The sequence below is a fragment of the Salvelinus namaycush genome, chromosome 9, assembly GCF_016432855.1.
Source record: "Salvelinus namaycush isolate Seneca chromosome 9, SaNama_1.0, whole genome shotgun sequence".
Classification (NCBI taxonomy): domain Eukaryota; kingdom Metazoa; phylum Chordata; class Actinopteri; order Salmoniformes; family Salmonidae; genus Salvelinus; species Salvelinus namaycush.
In genome coordinates, this window is record NC_052315.1 from 47,351,546 (window position 1) to 47,371,177 (window position 19,632).

The 19,632-nt window shown below is 42.5% G+C and overlaps 1 protein-coding gene across 1 annotated transcript; it reads right to left on the reverse strand.

Annotated features, from left to right (window-relative positions):
- Positions 1 to 754: 754 nt before the first annotated feature.
- LOC120053298 (sal-like protein 1) lies at positions 755 to 5,575 on the reverse strand. The gene is made up of 2 exons (XM_039000431.1): positions 2,357 to 5,575; positions 755 to 1,189 (listed from the first exon to the last, which is right to left on the reverse strand). Exons 1-2 carry the CDS (start codon positions 5,573 to 5,575, stop codon positions 755 to 757), a joined length of 3,654 nt encoding a protein of 1,217 aa, XP_038856359.1.
- Between the last annotated feature and the right edge of the window lie 14,057 nt (positions 5,576 to 19,632).

Genomic DNA, 19,632 nt, shown 5'->3' on the forward strand with positions numbered 1-19,632 from the left:
GATGCTGCCTATTTGTTACGTCCCAAAACGTTCATTACTATGGGACAGCTGGAGATTGAATTTGAATATTGAAACAATGTTGTAAATGTCGAGAGAGTTTATACAAATCTCCGCTGTTGAAAACTAAATGTTAGTCTAAAAGAAATGTGAGATAATGTCTAGATACTTTTTATAGTGGAGATCAAGTTTATAAATTGCCTGGCTGGGCTGATGAGACAGTGGATTGTGTAGACAGATGGAAGAGAGTAAATAGGCATTTTAACACCATAGATTTAGTCAGTGGTAACTTGTGGAATAGACACCGGCTGGAATACGGTTTTAACCAATCAGCATTCAGGATTAGACCCACCCGATGTATAAAGTATATTAGTACATTGATATTGACACATCAATTATATATCCATGTGTTTCACAAAGATATGACAAAGTATGCTACAAGTGAATTCCTCTTCAATAACATAATCAACACCTCAAAATCATATTAGAATGATAAAAACCGGAACATTAAGCATAATTACACAACCAATAGGCTAATTTACCCAGGTCATAAAAAATAGTCAAACTCTAATAAGCACACTAAAAAGCAGGGAGACTTTACTAGACACTTGACTCCAAGTAAGGTTATTATCATTTATACACAAACTCAAAGAAACTCAGTCTATTCCAACATCGCAGTTCATTTCCTTCAAAAAAGAAAGCTGTAGTCCATCAACAACAGCAGCCTTCCCTCTCCCTTAAATAATACACAGTCTCTTTAATTGGCAATCATTTCCTTCCTCTCCTCCATCAAATGAGTGAAACGGAAGTAAGTCGCTCTTTCTGTATCATTTTCCCCAGGCAGCGTCAAAGAAGCATTGTGTTCTGTACGGGGAAATTTGTCTAGACCAACATTTACACTCCCTTTGGGTGAGCTGGCCCCATGTCCCAATGGTCCAGAGAGGTAAGGCCCGCCTCCGTTCTGGATGACTGAGATATCATTGGTCTTAATGGCCAAATTCTTAGAGAAGGAGTCTGTACAGTGGTTCCAGAGACTAAAGGAGTCTCCATTACTGGACCTAATGTCTGGCCTCTGAAGTGGCTCTGATAGTTTCACAGGATGGGTTCCCATAAACATCAATGGTCCGTCCACAGACAGTCTGCGTCCTCGTCTGGTGGGGGCACTACTCCACATGTGAGTTCCCATATGGACCTACATGAGGAAGAGAGCAATGGTGAGTTACACTCCTTTTATGAAGACAAATATCACAGTGTAATGATTCGATATACATCATCTCCCACGATTTAGCAGGTGTGAGCACCTTTTGAAATTGGGAAGGGGAGGGGACATTTGGCCCATAGCACTGACCAAAACTTGCAGAGCGAGGGGGGTGGAGCAACCGCCCTGCTTCCGCTCCCCGTTTTAGTATATTTTCTCATACATCTCCCCAAAAACTTAATTGAGGAGCTGGCGCGAGATTTTTATTCTGGGATGTTGAGACCTTCGTAGGTGATTTGAAGTCAGATACAAATCTTATTCCTGGCCATGTGACTTGTCTGTAACAGTCAAATCTAATTTGTTTGCCCTCGAGTGGTTTTTAGACTGTTATTTGGCACATGTCATTGCTTGCTAACTGCTCTGTTGACAGTTTGACAAGAACATGTGGTACCTATTTAGCTTGTTCATGATTTACAAACAAATGAGTGAATGTGATAGGAAGCCTGAGCACAACCACCAATCAGCTTACACCTCTGTGCACACACCTGCCATTACTATGACAACGAGCATAGTCATGTCAGCAAACGGCTGCTTGTCTCTTGCTATTTGGACAGACAGTATTCCAAAATGGTTTTGAAAACACAACTGATTTGAACATTAAGGCCTGAAGTGTGAACAAGCCTTTAGATCATGTATTTTCAGTCTTGTGAAGCAACTGCTTTCTATCCCTCTCAATCGCTCATTTTCTCTTCTCTCAGTCTCCATGTCTTGCTCTGCATAGACTATGGAATATGGTCATTGTAGTTAATTACCACGTTTTCTGAGCTAAACTATGTGGAATATTGGCCTGTTGGAAACTAAAACTCCCTACTACATCGCACAGTTCAGGCTTGATCTGATTTATCTCTACAGAAACCGCACACGGAGCTCACAGAGCAAATATGAATTGAATGGAATTCAAATAATTGAACCGATGTCAGTCAATTAGTTGTTTAAAAACTTAAAAATAACCTACATTTTGCAGCACTAATGAATGAAACGATGCCCAAAAAACAATATATCCCTCCAATATATCCATGCCCATCCCTTTCACAGTTTTTACATTTTGTTGCTAGTCAATCAGTCTAAATCCTATCTCGTAAACGCAAAAGTGGAACGTACCTTCAGATTTCCTTTGGTGGTGAATGCCCGACCACAGACAGTGCACGCGAACGGCTTCTCCCCAGTGTGAGTCCTCTCGTGGATTTGCAGGGCGCTGGAGGAAGAGAAGGTTTTCCCACAAGTGTGGCAGTAATGCTGCTTGGGAGTTCGTCGAGGTGGCAGGGCAGCGAGCACTGGGGAGGAGGAGGCTGAGGACATCCTCAAACTCAAACTGCCTTGAAGATCCCTTGGTTCCCCATAGGGGACGCTACCCAGGAAACTGTTAACTTCTGGCTTGATCATTTGGGAGGCCAGAGGATGTACAGAGGAATTGGGGCTGGAAGCAAGGCTGGGAATGGAGGGCTCAAACAACTGGGATGGCAGGTCCCTCATCTGATGGGTTAGCATGTGCTGCTTGAGGTTCCCCTTAGTGGAGAACCCTCTGTTGCACCCTGTGCAAAGGAAGGGTCTCTCCTTGGTATGGCTTCGATAATGGATGTCCAAGGCACTTTGGCAGGCAAAGGTCTTGCTGCAAATATTGCATGCAGTGCCTCGTTGTTCACAGAATGTGTGGACCATATTAGTGGGATCCTTTAGTGGGTTTAAAGATGTTAGGTGGTGAAGAGATGCCATGCCAGTGTCAGTGAATTGCAGAGGGCTTGCATTGATATGTGCCTGGGATAAAGCATTCTGGTACCTTTCCTCACATCTTGTGGGGCTAGAACATACTGGAACACTCTCGCTTGGGGAAAAAAAGTGCTTTGCAGCTGTATTCTCAGAAACAGCAAGTCTCCCATCACTTTGGTCACCGCAAAGAGATGATGAGTCATAGGCATGTTGATCCTCTTTAGCCAGTCCCTTTGTCTTAAACCAGCTGACCTGCGTCTCCTCCACTGGCCTAAGATAGTTGAGTTTCTTCTGGGCATCAAAGGAGCCTGCTCCTGTACTATCAGAAGGAGACAAGCTGACAGATAAGGAGTTAATAAACCTGGACATGCCTGCAATCCCACAGTCATTGAAGTCCATATCATCATCAGAAAGGTTCTCTAACTCTTCTAATTTCCTTTCATCCACTGAACCTCCGCCAGACTCCATTGACTTTGCGTAGCTCTGTTCAGAGAGAGGGGTGTTGGGAATCTGGCCACCCATGTGCATATGAATATGCTGCTGTAGGACAACAGCGTTGGTGAACTTCCTCTGGCAGATGGGGCAGGAGTGCTGGACCCTCAGTGGCGGCGTGGCACGATGAACTGCATGGTGCGTCTTCAGATTCCCTTTGGTAGAGAACGCCCGTCCGCACACTTTACATCTGAAGGGCCGCTCTCCTGTGTGGGTGCGGTAGTGCATCCTGAGGGCGCTCTGGCAACTAAGTATGCGGTGGCAAATGATGCACTCATTGAGGTCCGTCATCTTCTTGTCAATGTTCTCCACTAGCTGCTGGAGTTTTGAGGTCTCTGATGTCTGCAGGGGATCATGGACTCCTCCTCCAAAGGGTTGTTTGGTCTTGAACTGCTCCGACTTGATGGGATTTGTGCTAATGGAAGTGATGTTGGCGGATATATAGTCAGCTGATCCTTCTTTTCTCGAGCTCATCTTTGAGACAAAGGTCAAAGGGGGTTTAACATCTTCTCTTTTCAGATTCAATGTGGGGATGGTGGGGACTTTTCCAGGCTCTACAAGGTTAACACTCTTGGTAGACTTTACCGCACTAGATGATTCACGTACGCCTGGACTGGAAAGCGTGGTTATTGAGACAGGCTGCTCCTCTTTCTTGATAAGAAAGGGTAAGTTGGGTGATACAGTTGGGAGCAACCGGCCAACAGAAGTAGTCAAGGTGGCTAGGGATGATTTACTCTCCAGCCAGCATGTGACTGGTTTTTGTGGTGGCATAGACATGCCATAAGGGATTCCTGTGCTGGTTGGGATATTGTCAAGGTGTTCTGGAACAGGGTAAGGGTTCATCTGGATGTGGGGGTACCTCTCTTTGTGCCGCTGGAAGTGTACCTTCAAGTTCCCACGGGTGGAGAAACGATTCCCGCAGATGTTGCACTTATATGGCCTTTCCCCAGTGTGGGATCGCAAATGGATCTGCATGGCACTGTCACTCCCAAATACCTTAGCGCAAAACCTGCATTTGTGTTTAAAGTAAGCCTGTTCAGAAGACATTTTGCGTTCTAAAGAAGTCACGTTGGTTGGTTTGCCTTTCCTTTGTTGGGCTAATGCCGTCAAAGCATTCACATCCTCCACAATTGCACCAATGCTTGGTCCAGCGCTAGAGAGTGTTTGATTGCTGGATGGTGGCTGAGGTAGACATGGTTTATTCGATGGGTTTAGCAAGATACCTGTGCCAAGTGCTGGTGAGTTCATTTTGCTATGGGCTGAAACATTTAGTTGAGGGTACAGACCATTAGCATGAGTGTACTTCTTTCTAGAGTGGTGCTTGCTAACTGCTGAAGCTATGAGTTTACCCATGCTTTGTAAGGGTTCGGTGCTAGAGTGCACAAGGCTGCTACTAAGGGGGCTCTGCGGTAACTGTACTGTTGCTGTTAATTGTTTAAAGTGACTGATGCTGGCAGACTGAGTGGCGAGACTGTGGGCTAACCCAGTGGCTGCAGCTAGCTGCTGGGATAGATGAGAACTGAGAGTTGTCAGCTGGCTGGCATGCGTTGATGCTAGACTACCCTGAGGGCAGCTGGTGGGTGTCTGTGTTGGAGACTCTGCTACCTCAGACCTCTGGGAGGCAAACAGTAAGACCTGGTGACAAATCTGATCCATCAGCTGCAGCTGGTGGATCTGTTGCAGCTGCAGAGCCAGGAGTTTCTCCATCAGAGATGAGACAGCCATCTTACTGCTGCCACTGTTGCCGGTGTCCGATCGGCTCTGCTGGCAAAACTGGGCCACGGCCACTTTAGTGCTCTCTAGGTTTTCAATGATGACGTTGCTGTTGAACCATGATAATGTCCCCTGCTGTTCCGACAGGTTGTTGCCAGGTTGAGGTAGTGAAATTGGGAGAACTGAGATACATGAGACAATATCAGTCAGGCTGTCAGTACTGCTGCTCCGGCTGCTACTGGTGCTATCGAGTCGGCCATTGCTTCTCTTACTTCTGGAAACATCCATAGAGTTTTGATTCCCCTCTGGTTTCTCCTCCAACAGATCACTGCACTCTTCCATTTCAGAGTTGTTGACTGTTTCGCCTGGTTCCCCTGGTGTACTGGGCGACAAGGCTAGAGGGAACATTTCAGCAGGGTCTTCATTGTCATTGACAATCAGGACTAACTGATTGGAAAAGCAATCCCTGACATGTAGTTCCAGATCTGATAGTTCAACAAACTCAGCACAGCATCTACTGCAGACATGAGCACAATAGTCCAAGGTGGGGGGAGTCCCTAAACTCTGGTGTGTGCCCCCTGAAACAGACAAGAAGGAAGCAAGGGTTATACATAGTGGCGGGAAGTATTTGGGGGGAGGGATGCTGCAAAAAAAGAAATGCCAAAGAGAGGGGGGGGGGGGGGGGGGGGGGGGGGTAAGTCCCCCACACTGAAGAGTCTATATTGGTCTGCTAATACAGGACTAGTAAAGGCCCAGTGTACTACTTTTGTGGAAAAAAAAACATTTAATGGATTTCAGTGTTTACCAGCATTTGTAACTTGAGCCTGTACAAAAAAGTTAATCTGATAATACTTGTGGAGTATAAAAATACTTGCTTCATATGTTTTTCAGTTTCTTGAAATACTTTGCAAATGCAACTTCTTTCTGTGAAAACTGAAATGGTCTTTTCATTCTTTATCCATTTTTGTAGACATTCTTATCCAAAGCAACTTACGGTAGTGAGTGCATACATTTTCGTGCTGGTCCCCCGTGGGAAATGAACCCACAACTCTAGAATTTAGAATTGCAAGTGCCATGCTCTACCAACTGAGCCTCATCATCACATCATCACAAACCACTTGATGTCTCAATGTACTCAAGTACTGTATTGTGCATTGTTTTTCTTCACGGTGATGGAAAGTCTACAGGTATAAGCGTAGATGACCAGCCTATGTAGAATACAGTAATGTACAGTACCAGTCAAAAGTTTGGACACACCTACTCATTCAAGAGTTTTTCAAATTTTTACTATTTTCTACATTGTAGAATAATAGTGAAGAAACCAAAACTATGAAATAACACATATGGAATCATGTAGTAACCAAAAAAAGAGTTAAACAAATCAAAAAATATTTATATTTGAGAATCTTCAAAGTAGCCACCCTTTGCCTTGATGACAGCTTTGTACACTCTTGGCATTCTCTCACCTGGAATGCATTTAAATTAACAGGTGTGCCTTGTTAAAGTGAATTTGCAGAATTTCTTTCCTTCTTAATGTGTTGTGACAATGTAGGGGTGGTATACAGAAGATAGCCCTATTTGGTAAAAGACCAATCCATATTATGGTAAGAACAGCTCAAATAAGCAAAGAGAAACGACAGTCCATCATTATTTTAAGACATGAAGGTCAGTCAATCCGGAAAACTTCAAGAACTTTGAAAGTTTCTTCAAGTGCATTTGCAAAAACCCGCTATGATGAACCTGGCTCTCATGACAACCGCCACAGGAAAGAAAGACCCAGAGTTACCTCTGCTGCAGAGGATAAGTTAATTAGAGTTAACTGCACCTCAGAAATTGCAGTTAACAGACTTCACAGAGTTCAAGTAACAGACACATCTCAACATTAAGTGTTCAGAGGAGACTGCGTGAATCAGGCCTTCATGGTCAAATTGCTGCAAAGAAATCACTACTAAAGGACACCAATAATAAGAAGAGACTAGCTTGGGCCAAGTAGAGTAGGTGAACGGATGATCTCCACATGTGTGGTTGAACCACCGTGTCTTTGTGATACACTGTGTGGGTTTGAAAGGATGATCTCCTCGTGTGTATTTCCCACTGTAAAGCATGGAGGAGGAGGTGTTATGGTGTGGGGGTGCTTTGCTGGTGACTGTGTGGGATTTATTTAGAATTTAAGGCACACTTAACCAGCATGGCTACCACAGCATTCTGCAGTGACACTCCAACCCGTCTGGTTTGCGCTTAGTGGGACTATCATTCGTTTTTCAACAGAACAATGACCCAACACACCTACAGGCTATGTAAGGGCTTTTTAACCAAGCATGAGAGTGATGGAGTGCTGCATCAGATGACCTGGCCTCCACAATCACCCATCCTCAACCCAATTGAGATGGTTTGGGATGAGTTGGACCGCAGAGTGAAGGAAAAGCAGCCAACAAGTGCTCAGCATATGTGGGAACTCCTTCAAGACTGTTGGAAAAGCATTCTAGGTGAAGCTGGTTGAGATAATGCCAAGAGTGTGCAAAGCTGTCATCAAGGCAAAGGGTGGCTACTTTGAAGAATCTAAAATCTAAAATATTTTTTGTAAAGAAAAAAATAAAGAAAAACCCTTGACTGGTACTGTACACTTGCATTAAGTGGTTTGTAAGGATAGTGAATACTGCAGAAAAAGAGGTTGTTTTCCATGTTATTTGATCAAGAAAAATATTTTATTTGATGTGGATGTTTTGTGTCTTTGCCCATGACTTTGCATCTTTTGATGTAAATGTTTGAGGACAGAGTTTTGTTCTTTCTGGATTCCATTAGAATGACAATCACAGAGAAAGGACAGGGAAACAACTCTTACAATTCCAACTGTTGAATCCTGCCAGATACTGTTCTTAATTATACAACCACCTTTTTTTGCCAAAGCAGAGATGCTGAAAAAAGTTTTTTTATTGGGATTTTTTAGGGGGTGCTGCAGAATCCTCAGCACCCCTACATCCCGCAGCTATGACTATATATAGCATTTATATTAGGGGAGCGTGGGGTAAGTTGAGCCAAAGGGGTAAGTTGAGCCACCCTTGTTTCTAGGAAACCATACACCAAATTAATCATTTGACCAAGTACTTAGGAAGAGATGATAAATTCATGGAGTCTGTGAAGGAATAAACCACAAGGAAAAAGTGACAAGCAAGTTAAGTCCAAAAAATGGATTTTCACCAAGTCAAATTAATTTATTGTGTTAGAGGTTTCATGATGCTTGTATCTAAACCCGGAGTGGATACATGTATTTTAAGATTGTTCTCTATAAGCTTCAATATGAGGTCCTAAACCTTGCGTGAAAGTGCATCCTTGTAGCTGTGTGGGCTAATGTAGTCAAAATGTTTGCCTTTTGAGGTAAGTTGAGCCAATGGCCATGGGGTAAGTTGAGCCAATGGTTGAGCCAATGGCCATGGGGTAAGTTGAGCCAATGGTTGAGCCAATGGCCATGGGGTAAGTTGAGCCAATGGTTGAGCCAATGGCAAGTTCACCAAATATAAGTGTTTTCTTCCCAGGTGTAATGCAAGGCATTATCGCTGGGATATGAGGTAACAACAGGCCTGGTCTATGTTAAAAGTGTAAAAACAATAAGTATAAAGTGTTTGTTAGGTTTTACGCTTGTGTTAAAAGATGATGAAAATTATTAAAGGACAAAAAAGCAATTGTGATTGTGTTGAATAGTGTTTGCGAAATAAAGATAGACATGGTTATAAAAAGGTAGTGGTAATATTTCATTCAGTACAGAAATTTGTAGGCGGCTTAACTTACCCTGTCCCGCGGCTCAACTCACCCCTTCCCCATGCCAAGAGACCACTATTTTTGGACAAGCTATGTTTACAATGTTTACATGAATACACAACATCCTGAAATAGTGTATATGTAAATATCTTTGTTAGAAAGAATATTATATTTCCCTTGACTGAGTGATGCTGAATGTAAAAAATGTCTTAACTTACCCCACTCTACTCTATGACTTTATTTACTATATTCTGTAGAGCACCACCTCGTTGACGGACCCAGAGCGAAAAAGAAAGGAAGAGAAAAGCAGCTATTGTATGCACTTGTACCCCTTGTAGTGACATTGGGTAATCACTTATTAAACTGTATGTTATACAGCGATTGCCTACGATCAACAGTAATAAAATAATGTAAGGGAACCCTTTAGTCTCAGAGCTCAAGGCTTTTCCAAATCTACAAGCTTAGGAGAGATTACACTCAGAAAGGTGTCAGGTACTGAGCCACAAGAGACACTGCCTGTCTAAGGGGAGGGAGGAGTAGCTCTGATATTTTGTTCAGATCCCTCCCCACTCTATGATAAACCTCTGCCCGTAATGACACGTTTTCCTCTATAAATATTATTTCAGTTAGGAGTATCACAAGGACAGTGATACAATGAATAATAATGTTGGTCATGTAGCCTAAAGTAGCCTAATTGCCCAGCTTTTTCATCAATTTGAAATTCAGTTAATATATTCAATATAATTGAATGTAGCCAAATAACTTATTGCCTATGTAAAATATTGAAAATGTCATTTAATTTTGATGTATTTGCGTGCAAAATATGAACTCTAATGACTTTTCAGAATACATCATTTCTGTTCAATTAAAAGGGGCATAAACACAATGTCTGTCTGACATGAAAACTGAATCGTGATCATTGTTCAAACTTTATTTAGGCATCATTAGGTCTACATTAATAAATAGACCTACAACAATGAAATATACAGACAATTGGACTAACAATCATATTTATCATGGTAAAACTCATGAAAGAAAAGTTGCATGTGAAGGCTCTATTGTAAGTCATCACTCAATGAAACAATTATAATTTCAACTTCTAATGTCAGGCTAACATTGCCCGAACTCAGTACAGAATTGCACACAACTATTAAATGACATACATTTCATTTTCAATTGCACAGTAGTTTCCCTTAATAACATTTAACCTACAGTCTTGTCCCAAACTTACCGATGGTTTCCAATAAAGACGAATTATGATCCGACTGTACATGTTGAGGCTTAGCTTGCTTCCTGCGCGACATGATGTCCAAGGCGCAAACATCAATTCAGACAGAAGAGAAAACTTCAACAACAAAAAAATTGTCATCAGTTACGGAATCTGAATCCACCCACCCAGTTTGTGTCCCATGAACTCTGTAGTTGTAGGCTAACTGCCAGCTGACTGAGCGTGCACCGCCAGTTTCTCTTTCAAGGAGCAGTCTGCACTTGACCACACGCAGTAGGGGAGACCGGGGTTGGTTGTCTCACGGGTTTGGTTGTCACAGTGTAATAATTTAAAGATAAAAATGTTTGTCCTCTATAGGAGAGGGCATTCATGTGGTCAATTCAGGTCAGGATTACAAAACATTGAGGTGAGAGGAATTTATTTGTATTTATTTAAAAAATGTTTTTTTTTACAGTGTGTCAGAGTACTGTACAGTACAGTTGAATTTAGTAGAGCAAAGAAGAGTACAGTACAGTTGAGTTTAATTCAGTAGAGTACAGTAGCATGCAACACAGTTCAGTATACTGTACTCTACTGTACTGAACTATACTCTACTTTTACTTACTTTACTGTAAATACTGTGCTCTACTTGGAACATTACTGCTAGGACTTGCTTCCATTCAGCCACAAGAGCATTAGTGAGGTCAGGCACTGATGTTGGGGAATTGGCCTGGCTCACAGTCGGCATTCCAATTCATCGCAAAGGTGCTTGATGGAGTTGAGGTCAGGGCTCAGTGCAGGCCAGTCAAGTTCTTCCACAATGATGTCAACTAGCCATTTCTGTATGGACCTCGCTTTATGCACAGGGGCATTGTCATTCTGGAACAGCAAAGGGCCTTCCCCAAACTGTTGCCACAAAATGTTGAATGTCATTTTATACTGTAGCGTTAAGATTTCCCTTCTTTGGAAGTAAGAGGCCTAGACCATTATTCCTCCTCCACCATGCTTTACAGTTGTCACTATGCATTTGAGCAGGTAGTGTTCTCCTGGCATCCGCCAAACCCAGATTCATTACTCCAGACAGCACGTTTCCACTGCTCCAGAGTCCAATGGTGGCGAGCTTTACACCACTCTAGCCAACGCTTGGCATTGCGCATGGTGATCTTAGTCTTCTGTGCGACTGTTCAGCCAGGGAAACCCATTTCATGAAGACCCTCACAAACAGTTTTTGTGCTGACGTTGCTTCCAGAGGCAGTTTAGAACTCGATAGGGAGTGTTGCAAACGAGGACAGATGATTTTTACGAGCTATGCGCTTCAGAACTTGGCGTTCCCATTCTGTGAGCTTGTGTGGCCAACCACTTCACGGGTGAGCCGTTGTTGCTCCTGCACATTTCCACAACACAATAACAGCACTTATACAGTGCATTTGGAAAGTAATCAGACTCCTTGACTTTTTCCACATTTTGTCACGTTACAGCCTTATTCTAAAATTTATTAAATATATGTTTTTCAGCGGCAGGGACTAGGAGACTGGTCAGCAAAGTACAGGGAGATTGTTGATGAAAACCTACTCCAGAGCGCTCAGGACTTCAGACTGGGTCGAAGGTTCCCCTTCCAACAGGACAACGACCCTAAGCACACAGCCAAGACAACGCAGGAGCGGCTTCGACTTGAACCCGATCGAACATCTCTGGAGAGACCTGAAAATAGCTTGATGAGGGAAAAAATACAATTGAATCCATTTTAGAATAAGGCTGTAGCGTAAGAAAACGTGGGAAAAGTGAAGGGGTCTGAATACTTTCTGAATGCACTGTAGTTGACCAGGGCAGAAATCGTCAGCCCTGTTACGGTCAACCCTGTTACGGTCAACCCTGTTACAGTCAACCCTGTTACGGTCAACCCTGTTACAGTCAACCCTGTTACAGTCAACCCTGTTACGGTCAACCCTGTTACGGTCAACCCTGTTACAGTCAACCCTGTTACAGTCAACCCTGTTACGGTCAACCCTGTTACAGTCAACCCTGTTACGGTCAACCTTGTTACAGTCAACCCTGTTACGGTCAACCCTGTTACGGTCAACCCTGTTACGGTCAACCCTGTTACAGTCAACCCTGTTACGGTCAACCCTGTTACGGTCAACCCTGTTACAGTCAACCCTGTTACGGTCAACCCTGTTACAGTCAACCCTGTTACGGTCAACCCTGTTACGGTCAACCCTGTTACAGTCAACCCTGTTACGGTCAACCCTGTTACGGTCAACCCTGTTACAGTCAACCCTGTTACGGTCAACCCTGTTACAGTCAACCCTGTTACGGTCAACCCTGTTACAGTCAACCCTGTTACGGTCAACCCTGTTACGGTCAACCCTGTTACGGTCAACCCTGTTACAGTCAACCCTGTTACGGTCAACCCTGTTACGGTCAACCCTGTTACGGTCAACCCTGTTACGGTCAACCCTGTTACAGTCAACCCTGTTACGGTCAACCCTGTTACGGTCAACCCTGTTCTGGTCAACCCTGTTCTGGTCAACCCTGTTACTTTATTTGGCACTTAATCAGCACTTACTATAGAATTCTTTTACATTTTACCTCTTGAAATGGGAATACTTGTTTTCTTGTGTGCTCTTTGGAACAACCCATCTATCAATAATAGTCAAGCCGCTGGGTAGTGTTGATATCCCAACCAATTGTCCTATACTTGAAAAAGTACACATAATCTAAAGGTGAAATTCAACAAACTTCACGGTTTTATTGAATTGTTTTTGACAATATTACAATTCAGATCTTGCATTCAATTAAATCACTGAAAAGTCCTTAGGAAGTGCATTCAAAATAGGCTATTTGTTATTGTGCTCATTGTTAAGTTTTTGATATTGTAGTCTGTTTCTAGTATTCAGCATGACTTGAAGTCCTCAATGCTGGCCAGCACTGCTATTGGCAACCAAGCTATTGTATCAAAACAGACAGGGGGGGGGGGGGGGGAGAGATGGATTGTGAGTGTTTGTAGGCTACCTATCTGTGTGGAATTGTGTATCTGCTGGTGCAATGTCACAAATCTGTGCAATCATTTGGCTGAAACAGTTTCCGCGAATAAGGCTATTGGTTACTCATTCATCTTAAAATGACAATTAAGTATGTTTTCGTTTTATCTTACAGTAGATTAAAGACTTCTAGCCCACTGTTTCCATACAATATCATTAACTGGCACCTTTTCAGTGTTCTCATGAACAAAAACTTGGGTGACCTGAGTCAGTCAACCAACTACCTTAGAGGTTTGGAATTCGCCTCCCCCTTTGAAGCTCAATGAACATGACAACTACTGTCCACCAAATCCTTTGATTCATGGCTGACTCATTTCGAGGCTGAAATACATATCTGTCTGGCCTGCCTCTTTCACAGGTAAGGGCTGACAGGGAGCGCGCCAGGTGCTCCATGCTACATCCTATGACTCACCTGCCTACCGTCATTAGATATGAAGGGGCCTGATGGCACATAAACATCCCAGTCCCAGGCCTGCAGGGCCTTAGAAACAGACTCAGGGGCCAAACGGTTGCAGAACAGTGAGGCGTGTAAACATAAAAAAACACAGTTTCTTGCCCACCTTAGCTACCTTAAAGAGGCAGTCCAGACAGTTATGTATTTCTACAGCCTACTTACTTATGAGCCAGTGTATGAATTAATATTAGAAACATCAGACAACAATGTCTTGATTCATTCTGCTTTTTTTAAAGGATGTAATGTAGGCCTAGGTTCTTTCCCTTTTTTTGAGTTTTCCTTGCAAAGACACCTCAATACTAAGGTAACATTCCTTGGTGGTCAACACTGTACCAATAGACATCCCAAAATCTAATTTATCCATGAAATCTGCCTCTAGATACATTTAAACCTATGGGGACAACACATTCATTTTGAAGACTGGGTGCCTGAAGTATTCTATAATTTGATTGTATTTTCCCCCATATTTTCCCTCCTTCAGTTATGACTGGCAGATTCCTCTGGCTTCACTGCTTTTCAAAAAGCAAGGTTTCTGTCCCCTTATTCCACTGAAAGGTAGAGCTGTCAAAACCTCATCTCTTATTGTCTTGCCAAGATGTCCAAGTTTTTCTTACAAGGTTTTTTTCTTCAAATTCCTCTCCGTTGATAAACATTGTGTTATTTAACTAAATCTGGCCATCAGGCCTTGAGGCAGAGAGAGGGAGTTATAAGGTGATTTTCACTGGAGAAGTTAGGCTTTGCTTTTGCATATCACTGCATCTGAATGGACAACAAGCACAAAAGATGTCTGTAAAGTTATATTTAAACCAAATTGAAAAGACTAATGGCTTGTATGAATATACAGCGGCATCGCGCGGTGAAGTAGCGGCTTCCCGTTCATTTTTATTGGAAGGACCGTTGAGCGACGCAAGCATGGGCAAGGGAGCTAAACAGGGCAAGACTAAAGTTGGGGTATAACGGAACTCTATGCAAATCCCCCGCAATATGGCGGTGCGGGTGACCAATCGAAGCTCACCTTAGCTTCCAGCCCTAATTGGATTAGCTGACAATGGCTGTTCCTACCTAGCATTACCTAGCTTGCTTGCTAGTTTGTTAGCATCAACATGAGGGAGAAGCTAGCATGGCTTGTAGTGAATCACAGCATTAAGGGCTGGATTCAATCCGAATTTCCGATTGAGCTGACATGACATGCAGCGTTTACCGTGAATGCAGTCTCCGCGAAACGCGGGAACATTGCCTTTCAATTTCAATCGAGATATAACTGCTCTGTTATACTACACAAGCAGCATTCGCCTAGCCACGCTAGCTTCGCCCTCATGTGGGTGCTAAAAAGCTAGCAAGCAAGCTAGGTAGTGCTACAGTATGTATCAACAGCCATTGTCAGACAATCTAGTCGGGCTGGAAGCTATGGTGAGCATCGATTGGACACTCCCGTTGCGATAGGATGTGCATATAGTTCAGCATTTCCCAACTTTAGTCCTTCCCTGTTCAGCTTCCTCGTCCATGCTCACTTCCATGCTCACTTCGCTCAACGGTTCCCAGCCTACTCTGCTTATCTTTGATTTCCTTCCAATGAATTTGAATGGCTTCCGATGTTTCACTGCGCAATGCCGCTCTATTTGAATACGAACCGCAATGCCCAATTTCCACATAACAATATCATTCCGATAGCCACAGTAGCTTCGCCCTCATGTGGGTGCAAGCAAGCAGGCTAGGTAGTGCTCGTTATCAACAGCCAATCCAGTAGGGTCTGGAAGCTATAGTGAGCTTCGATTGGTCAGTAGCACCACAATGTCACAGAGTGTTTGCAGGAAGTTCAGCTTTCCCAAACGTTGGTCCCGCCATGTTCACGGTTCCTCACCCATGCTTGCATCAGCCAACGGTCCCTGCCCACTTCACTTCCCTCCATTGAAAATGAATGGGGCTCCAAAACGTGTTCTGTGGAAATGCCCTGTAATGCAGATCTTCTGCGATACTTCGTTGATACAGATTGAATCCAGCCCTAAGATGGCAGCAAAAAGTATCAAAAAGGTATTAAAGTCAGGAAAAAAGGGAGAATTATTTAGAAAAAATATTAGCAAATGTCTGTGAACAACGCCTTATAAATTAGCAACAGGCCTATAGCCTTCATAAACCTGAAATGTATTTTATTTAACACCAATCAATTTCAAAATGGGTCTGACATTTCAACATGTACTTTGAGTTATAAGTGATTGTCACCTCATCACTTCGGAGATTAGATTTTATTGACTAGAGAGGTTTAACTCAATCAGTTGGCAGAAGCTGATAACTGTCATGTAAAATAATCCCACTCTGACATAACAAATAGTTTATTACCATTTATTAGGATCTCTCAACAGACAGGTAGCTAAACATGAAGTTAAGGCTTTCAAGAACGTTATCATCTATATCACATCTGACATTTTCTTGACAGGTTAATTGGGAGAAATAGAGCTATAAAAGCTGTTATTGATTGCAACCGTTTAGAGTATTTCTCACTGCTCACCACTTACGTGTAACAATGACCCATTCCTTATAGCAGATTTCAAATGGCAGCTTGCATTAGTAGCTCAGCTAGCAGGCTAACAATCACAATGAGACAGACTCATCTCTCGCAGCTGTTGCTCTAGCACACTGTACACACAGGCCTCAGAACAAACACGGAATTATGCTCAGTCACTGGTACAAACAGAGAGAAATGTATCACCAAATCTAAGAAATAAATGCATAGCGTCCCAGCTCGGTTGGTAAAACAATGGGCTCTGATGAAATGCCATTGTTTTTCCTCACAAGCGTTCATTTATCTGCTTATGGCTGTACTAGATAGACAGACACTGGACTGTTTCATAAAGGGATGCTGGTTGGTGTTTAAAGGACAAAGCTCTCATCTGCATCAGTCTCACAGTTATACACTAGCTGGAACTGTGGCTCATGTCTGAGCGTGAGATAGATCCGATGTTACAACTTGCTGCTCAGTACACACAAAACCTTGTGTAACGTACAGTACCAGTAAAAAGTTTGGACACACCTACTAATTCCAGAGTTTTTCTTTATTCTTACTATTTTCTACATTGTAGAATAACTATGAAATAACACATATGGAATCATGTAGTAAGACAAAAAGTGTTAAACAAATCAAAATATATTTTATATTTTACATTCTTCAAAGTAGCCACCCTTTCCCTTGATGACAGCTTTGCACACTCTTGGCATTCTCTCAACCAGCTTCATAAGGTTGTCACCTGGAATGCATTTCAATTAACAGGTGTGCCTTGTTGAAAGTAAATTTGTGAAATTTCTCAGTTGTGTTGTGACAAGGTATAGAGAAGATAGCCCTATTTGGTAAAAGACCAATTCCATATCATGGCAAGAAAAGCTCAAATAAGCATAGCGAAACGACAGTCCATCATTACTTTAAGACATGAAGGTCAGTCAATCCGGAACATTTCAAGAACTGTGAAAGTTTCTTCAAGTGCATTCGCAAAAACCATCAAGCGCTATGATGAAACTGGCTCTCATGAGGACCGCCACATGAAAGGAAGACCCAGAGTTACCTCTACCTCTGAGGATAAGTTCATTAGAGTTACCAGCCTCAGAAATTGCAGCCCAAGCAGAGCCGGTTATTCTGTTTTCATGTTATCCAGAGTGTTGGTGTTGTTGCAGTGACACTCTATTGAAATTGATACTTGCATTTTTGTTAAGTTTTAATACGTGATACATGTTTTTTAAAGCTGCGTTAGACAAGATTACCCTACACATACTGACCAGCTCAAATAGACAGAAACGTGCTATGTGGCAGACCAATCCAAACTCTTCTCTCAGCATGTCCAGCCTACTCATTATCTCAGCCAATCATGGCTAGCGGGAAAGTTGCTGTCCTTTTCTGTGGCTTAATTAAGGCTCGTAATTTAACAATTGTATTTGTATTTACAGATGGCTTACAAGTTTGTTATTAAGGACATGAATGTTCACATGTTTGAGCAGGCATTTCTGCCCCCCCCCCAATAATTTTTTTATAAAAATAAAATAACGTTCAAACGGCTCTCCATATGCACAGTTTCCTGAAACGGGTCACATATGCTTCACAGAGTTCAAGTGACAGACACATCTCAACATCAACTGTTCAGAGGAGACTGTGTGAATCAGGCCTTCATAGTCAAATTTCTGCAAAGAAACCAATACCAAAGGACACCAATAATAAGAAGAGACTTGCTCTTCCAAGAAACACGAGCAATGGACATTAGACCGGTGGAAATCAGTCCTTTGGTCTGATGAGTCCAAATTTGCCATTTTTGGTTCCAACCGCTGTGTCTTTGTGAGATGCAGAGTAAGTAAACGGATGATCTCTGCATGTGTGGTACACACCGTGAAGCATGGAGGAGGAGGTGTGATGGTGTGGGGGTGCTTTGCTGGTGACACTGTCAGTGATTTATTTAGAATTCAAGGCACACTTAACCAGCATGGCTACCACAGCATTCAGCAGCGATACGCCAACTCATCTGGTTTGCGCTTAGTGGGACTATCATTTGTTTTTCAACAAGACAATGACCCAACACACCTTCAGGCTGTGTAAGGGCTATTTTACCAAGAAGGAAAGTGATGGAGTGCTGCATCAGATGACCTGGCCTCCACAGTTACCCGACCTCCACCCAATTGAGATGGTTTGGGATGAGTTGGACCGCAGAGTGAAGGAAAAGCAGTCAACAAGTTCTCAGCATATGTGGGAATGCCTTCAAGACTACTGGAAAAGCATTACAGGTGAAGGTGGTTGAGAGAACGCCAAGAGTGTCCAAAGCTGTCATCATGGCAAAGGGTGGTTACTTTGAAGAATCTAAAATCTAAAATATATTTTCATTTGTTTAACACTGTTTTAGTTACTACATGATTCCATGTAGTGTTATTTCATAGTTTTGATGTCTTCACTATTATTCTACAATGTAGAAAATAGTAAAAATAAAGAAAAACCCTTCAATGAATAGGTGTTCTAAAACTTTTGACTGGTACTGTATATATGGCGTTCTCGTACCTGTCTTTTGTATTCTATAAAATAGAGTGGATATCCACTTTTCTTTGAATGATGTCATTTATAAAAAAAATATACACTATGCAAGTGAGGGGGAGTCATGATGGCACTGTCACCAAAACAATTTAACTGTCAAGACATCCATGTGCATTAATTCTCATTTGCAAAACAAAAACATTCCCGGCCATGTATAATGCATTGTCTTAATTTGTTTAGTTTTTTGTTGTTGTTGCGTATTAAGATCCCGAAACAAACCTGAAGAAAACACTTTGAACCAAATGATACTGATTGACTGCTGCCAACAATGTAGCTATAGACAGCCAAGCAAACGTTGATACAGCCATCCTTTGAAAAAGTCGCCATCCAGAGGACGTAGCTGGTACTACAAGATGAACGGATATAAAACATCCACTATGCCAGATTTCCTTACCTGGTCAGGCCTCATGCAATTTGTGTCTATTTCACAATAACCTATGATACTGTGTTGAGCATACCTCATACAGGCTGAGGGAAGACGAGCTGCATCTAAAGTGATTTTCCTCCTAATCACCTTTCCTTTATCTGGATCAAGATGAGAAGACATGACACCTGAAAGCCAGGGACTTTCTTTCTTCCGTCAGGTATATATATTTTTTTAGATCAGTGCATATGAAGGAGTTCCCATAAACAGACAGTTGAACTCTAATCACGGATCCACATAGGCTACACAGGGATGGTGATTAAAGCAGCAATATGTAACTTTTTGGGCGACCCGACCAAATTCGCATAGAAATGTGTTATATATCTGTCATTCACATTGAAAGCAAGTTTAATAAGCGTTATATCTGTTCTATGTGTGCTACTTCTATGCTTCCCGATAGAGGTCTGCGCGGGATTGATTTCTTCCTCCCATGCAATTTTTCATACTGCGCCCCGCCCGCACCCACTGGCTTTCAGTCGGACTCCCACTCACTACGGCAAGAATAGATCCCAAACCCAACCACA

What these genes read in the sequence shown, in the direction of transcription:
- LOC120053298 (XM_039000431.1), bottom strand. Translation starts at nt 5,575, where the DNA reads ATGTTCCCTCTAGCCTTGTCGCCCAGTACACCAGGGGAACCAGGCGAA. An exon ending in CCACCAAAGGAAATCTGAAG is followed by an intron (nt 1,190 to 2,356) that starts GTACGTTCCACT and finishes TTCCTCATGTAG; the next exon opens with GTCCATATGGGAACTCACAT.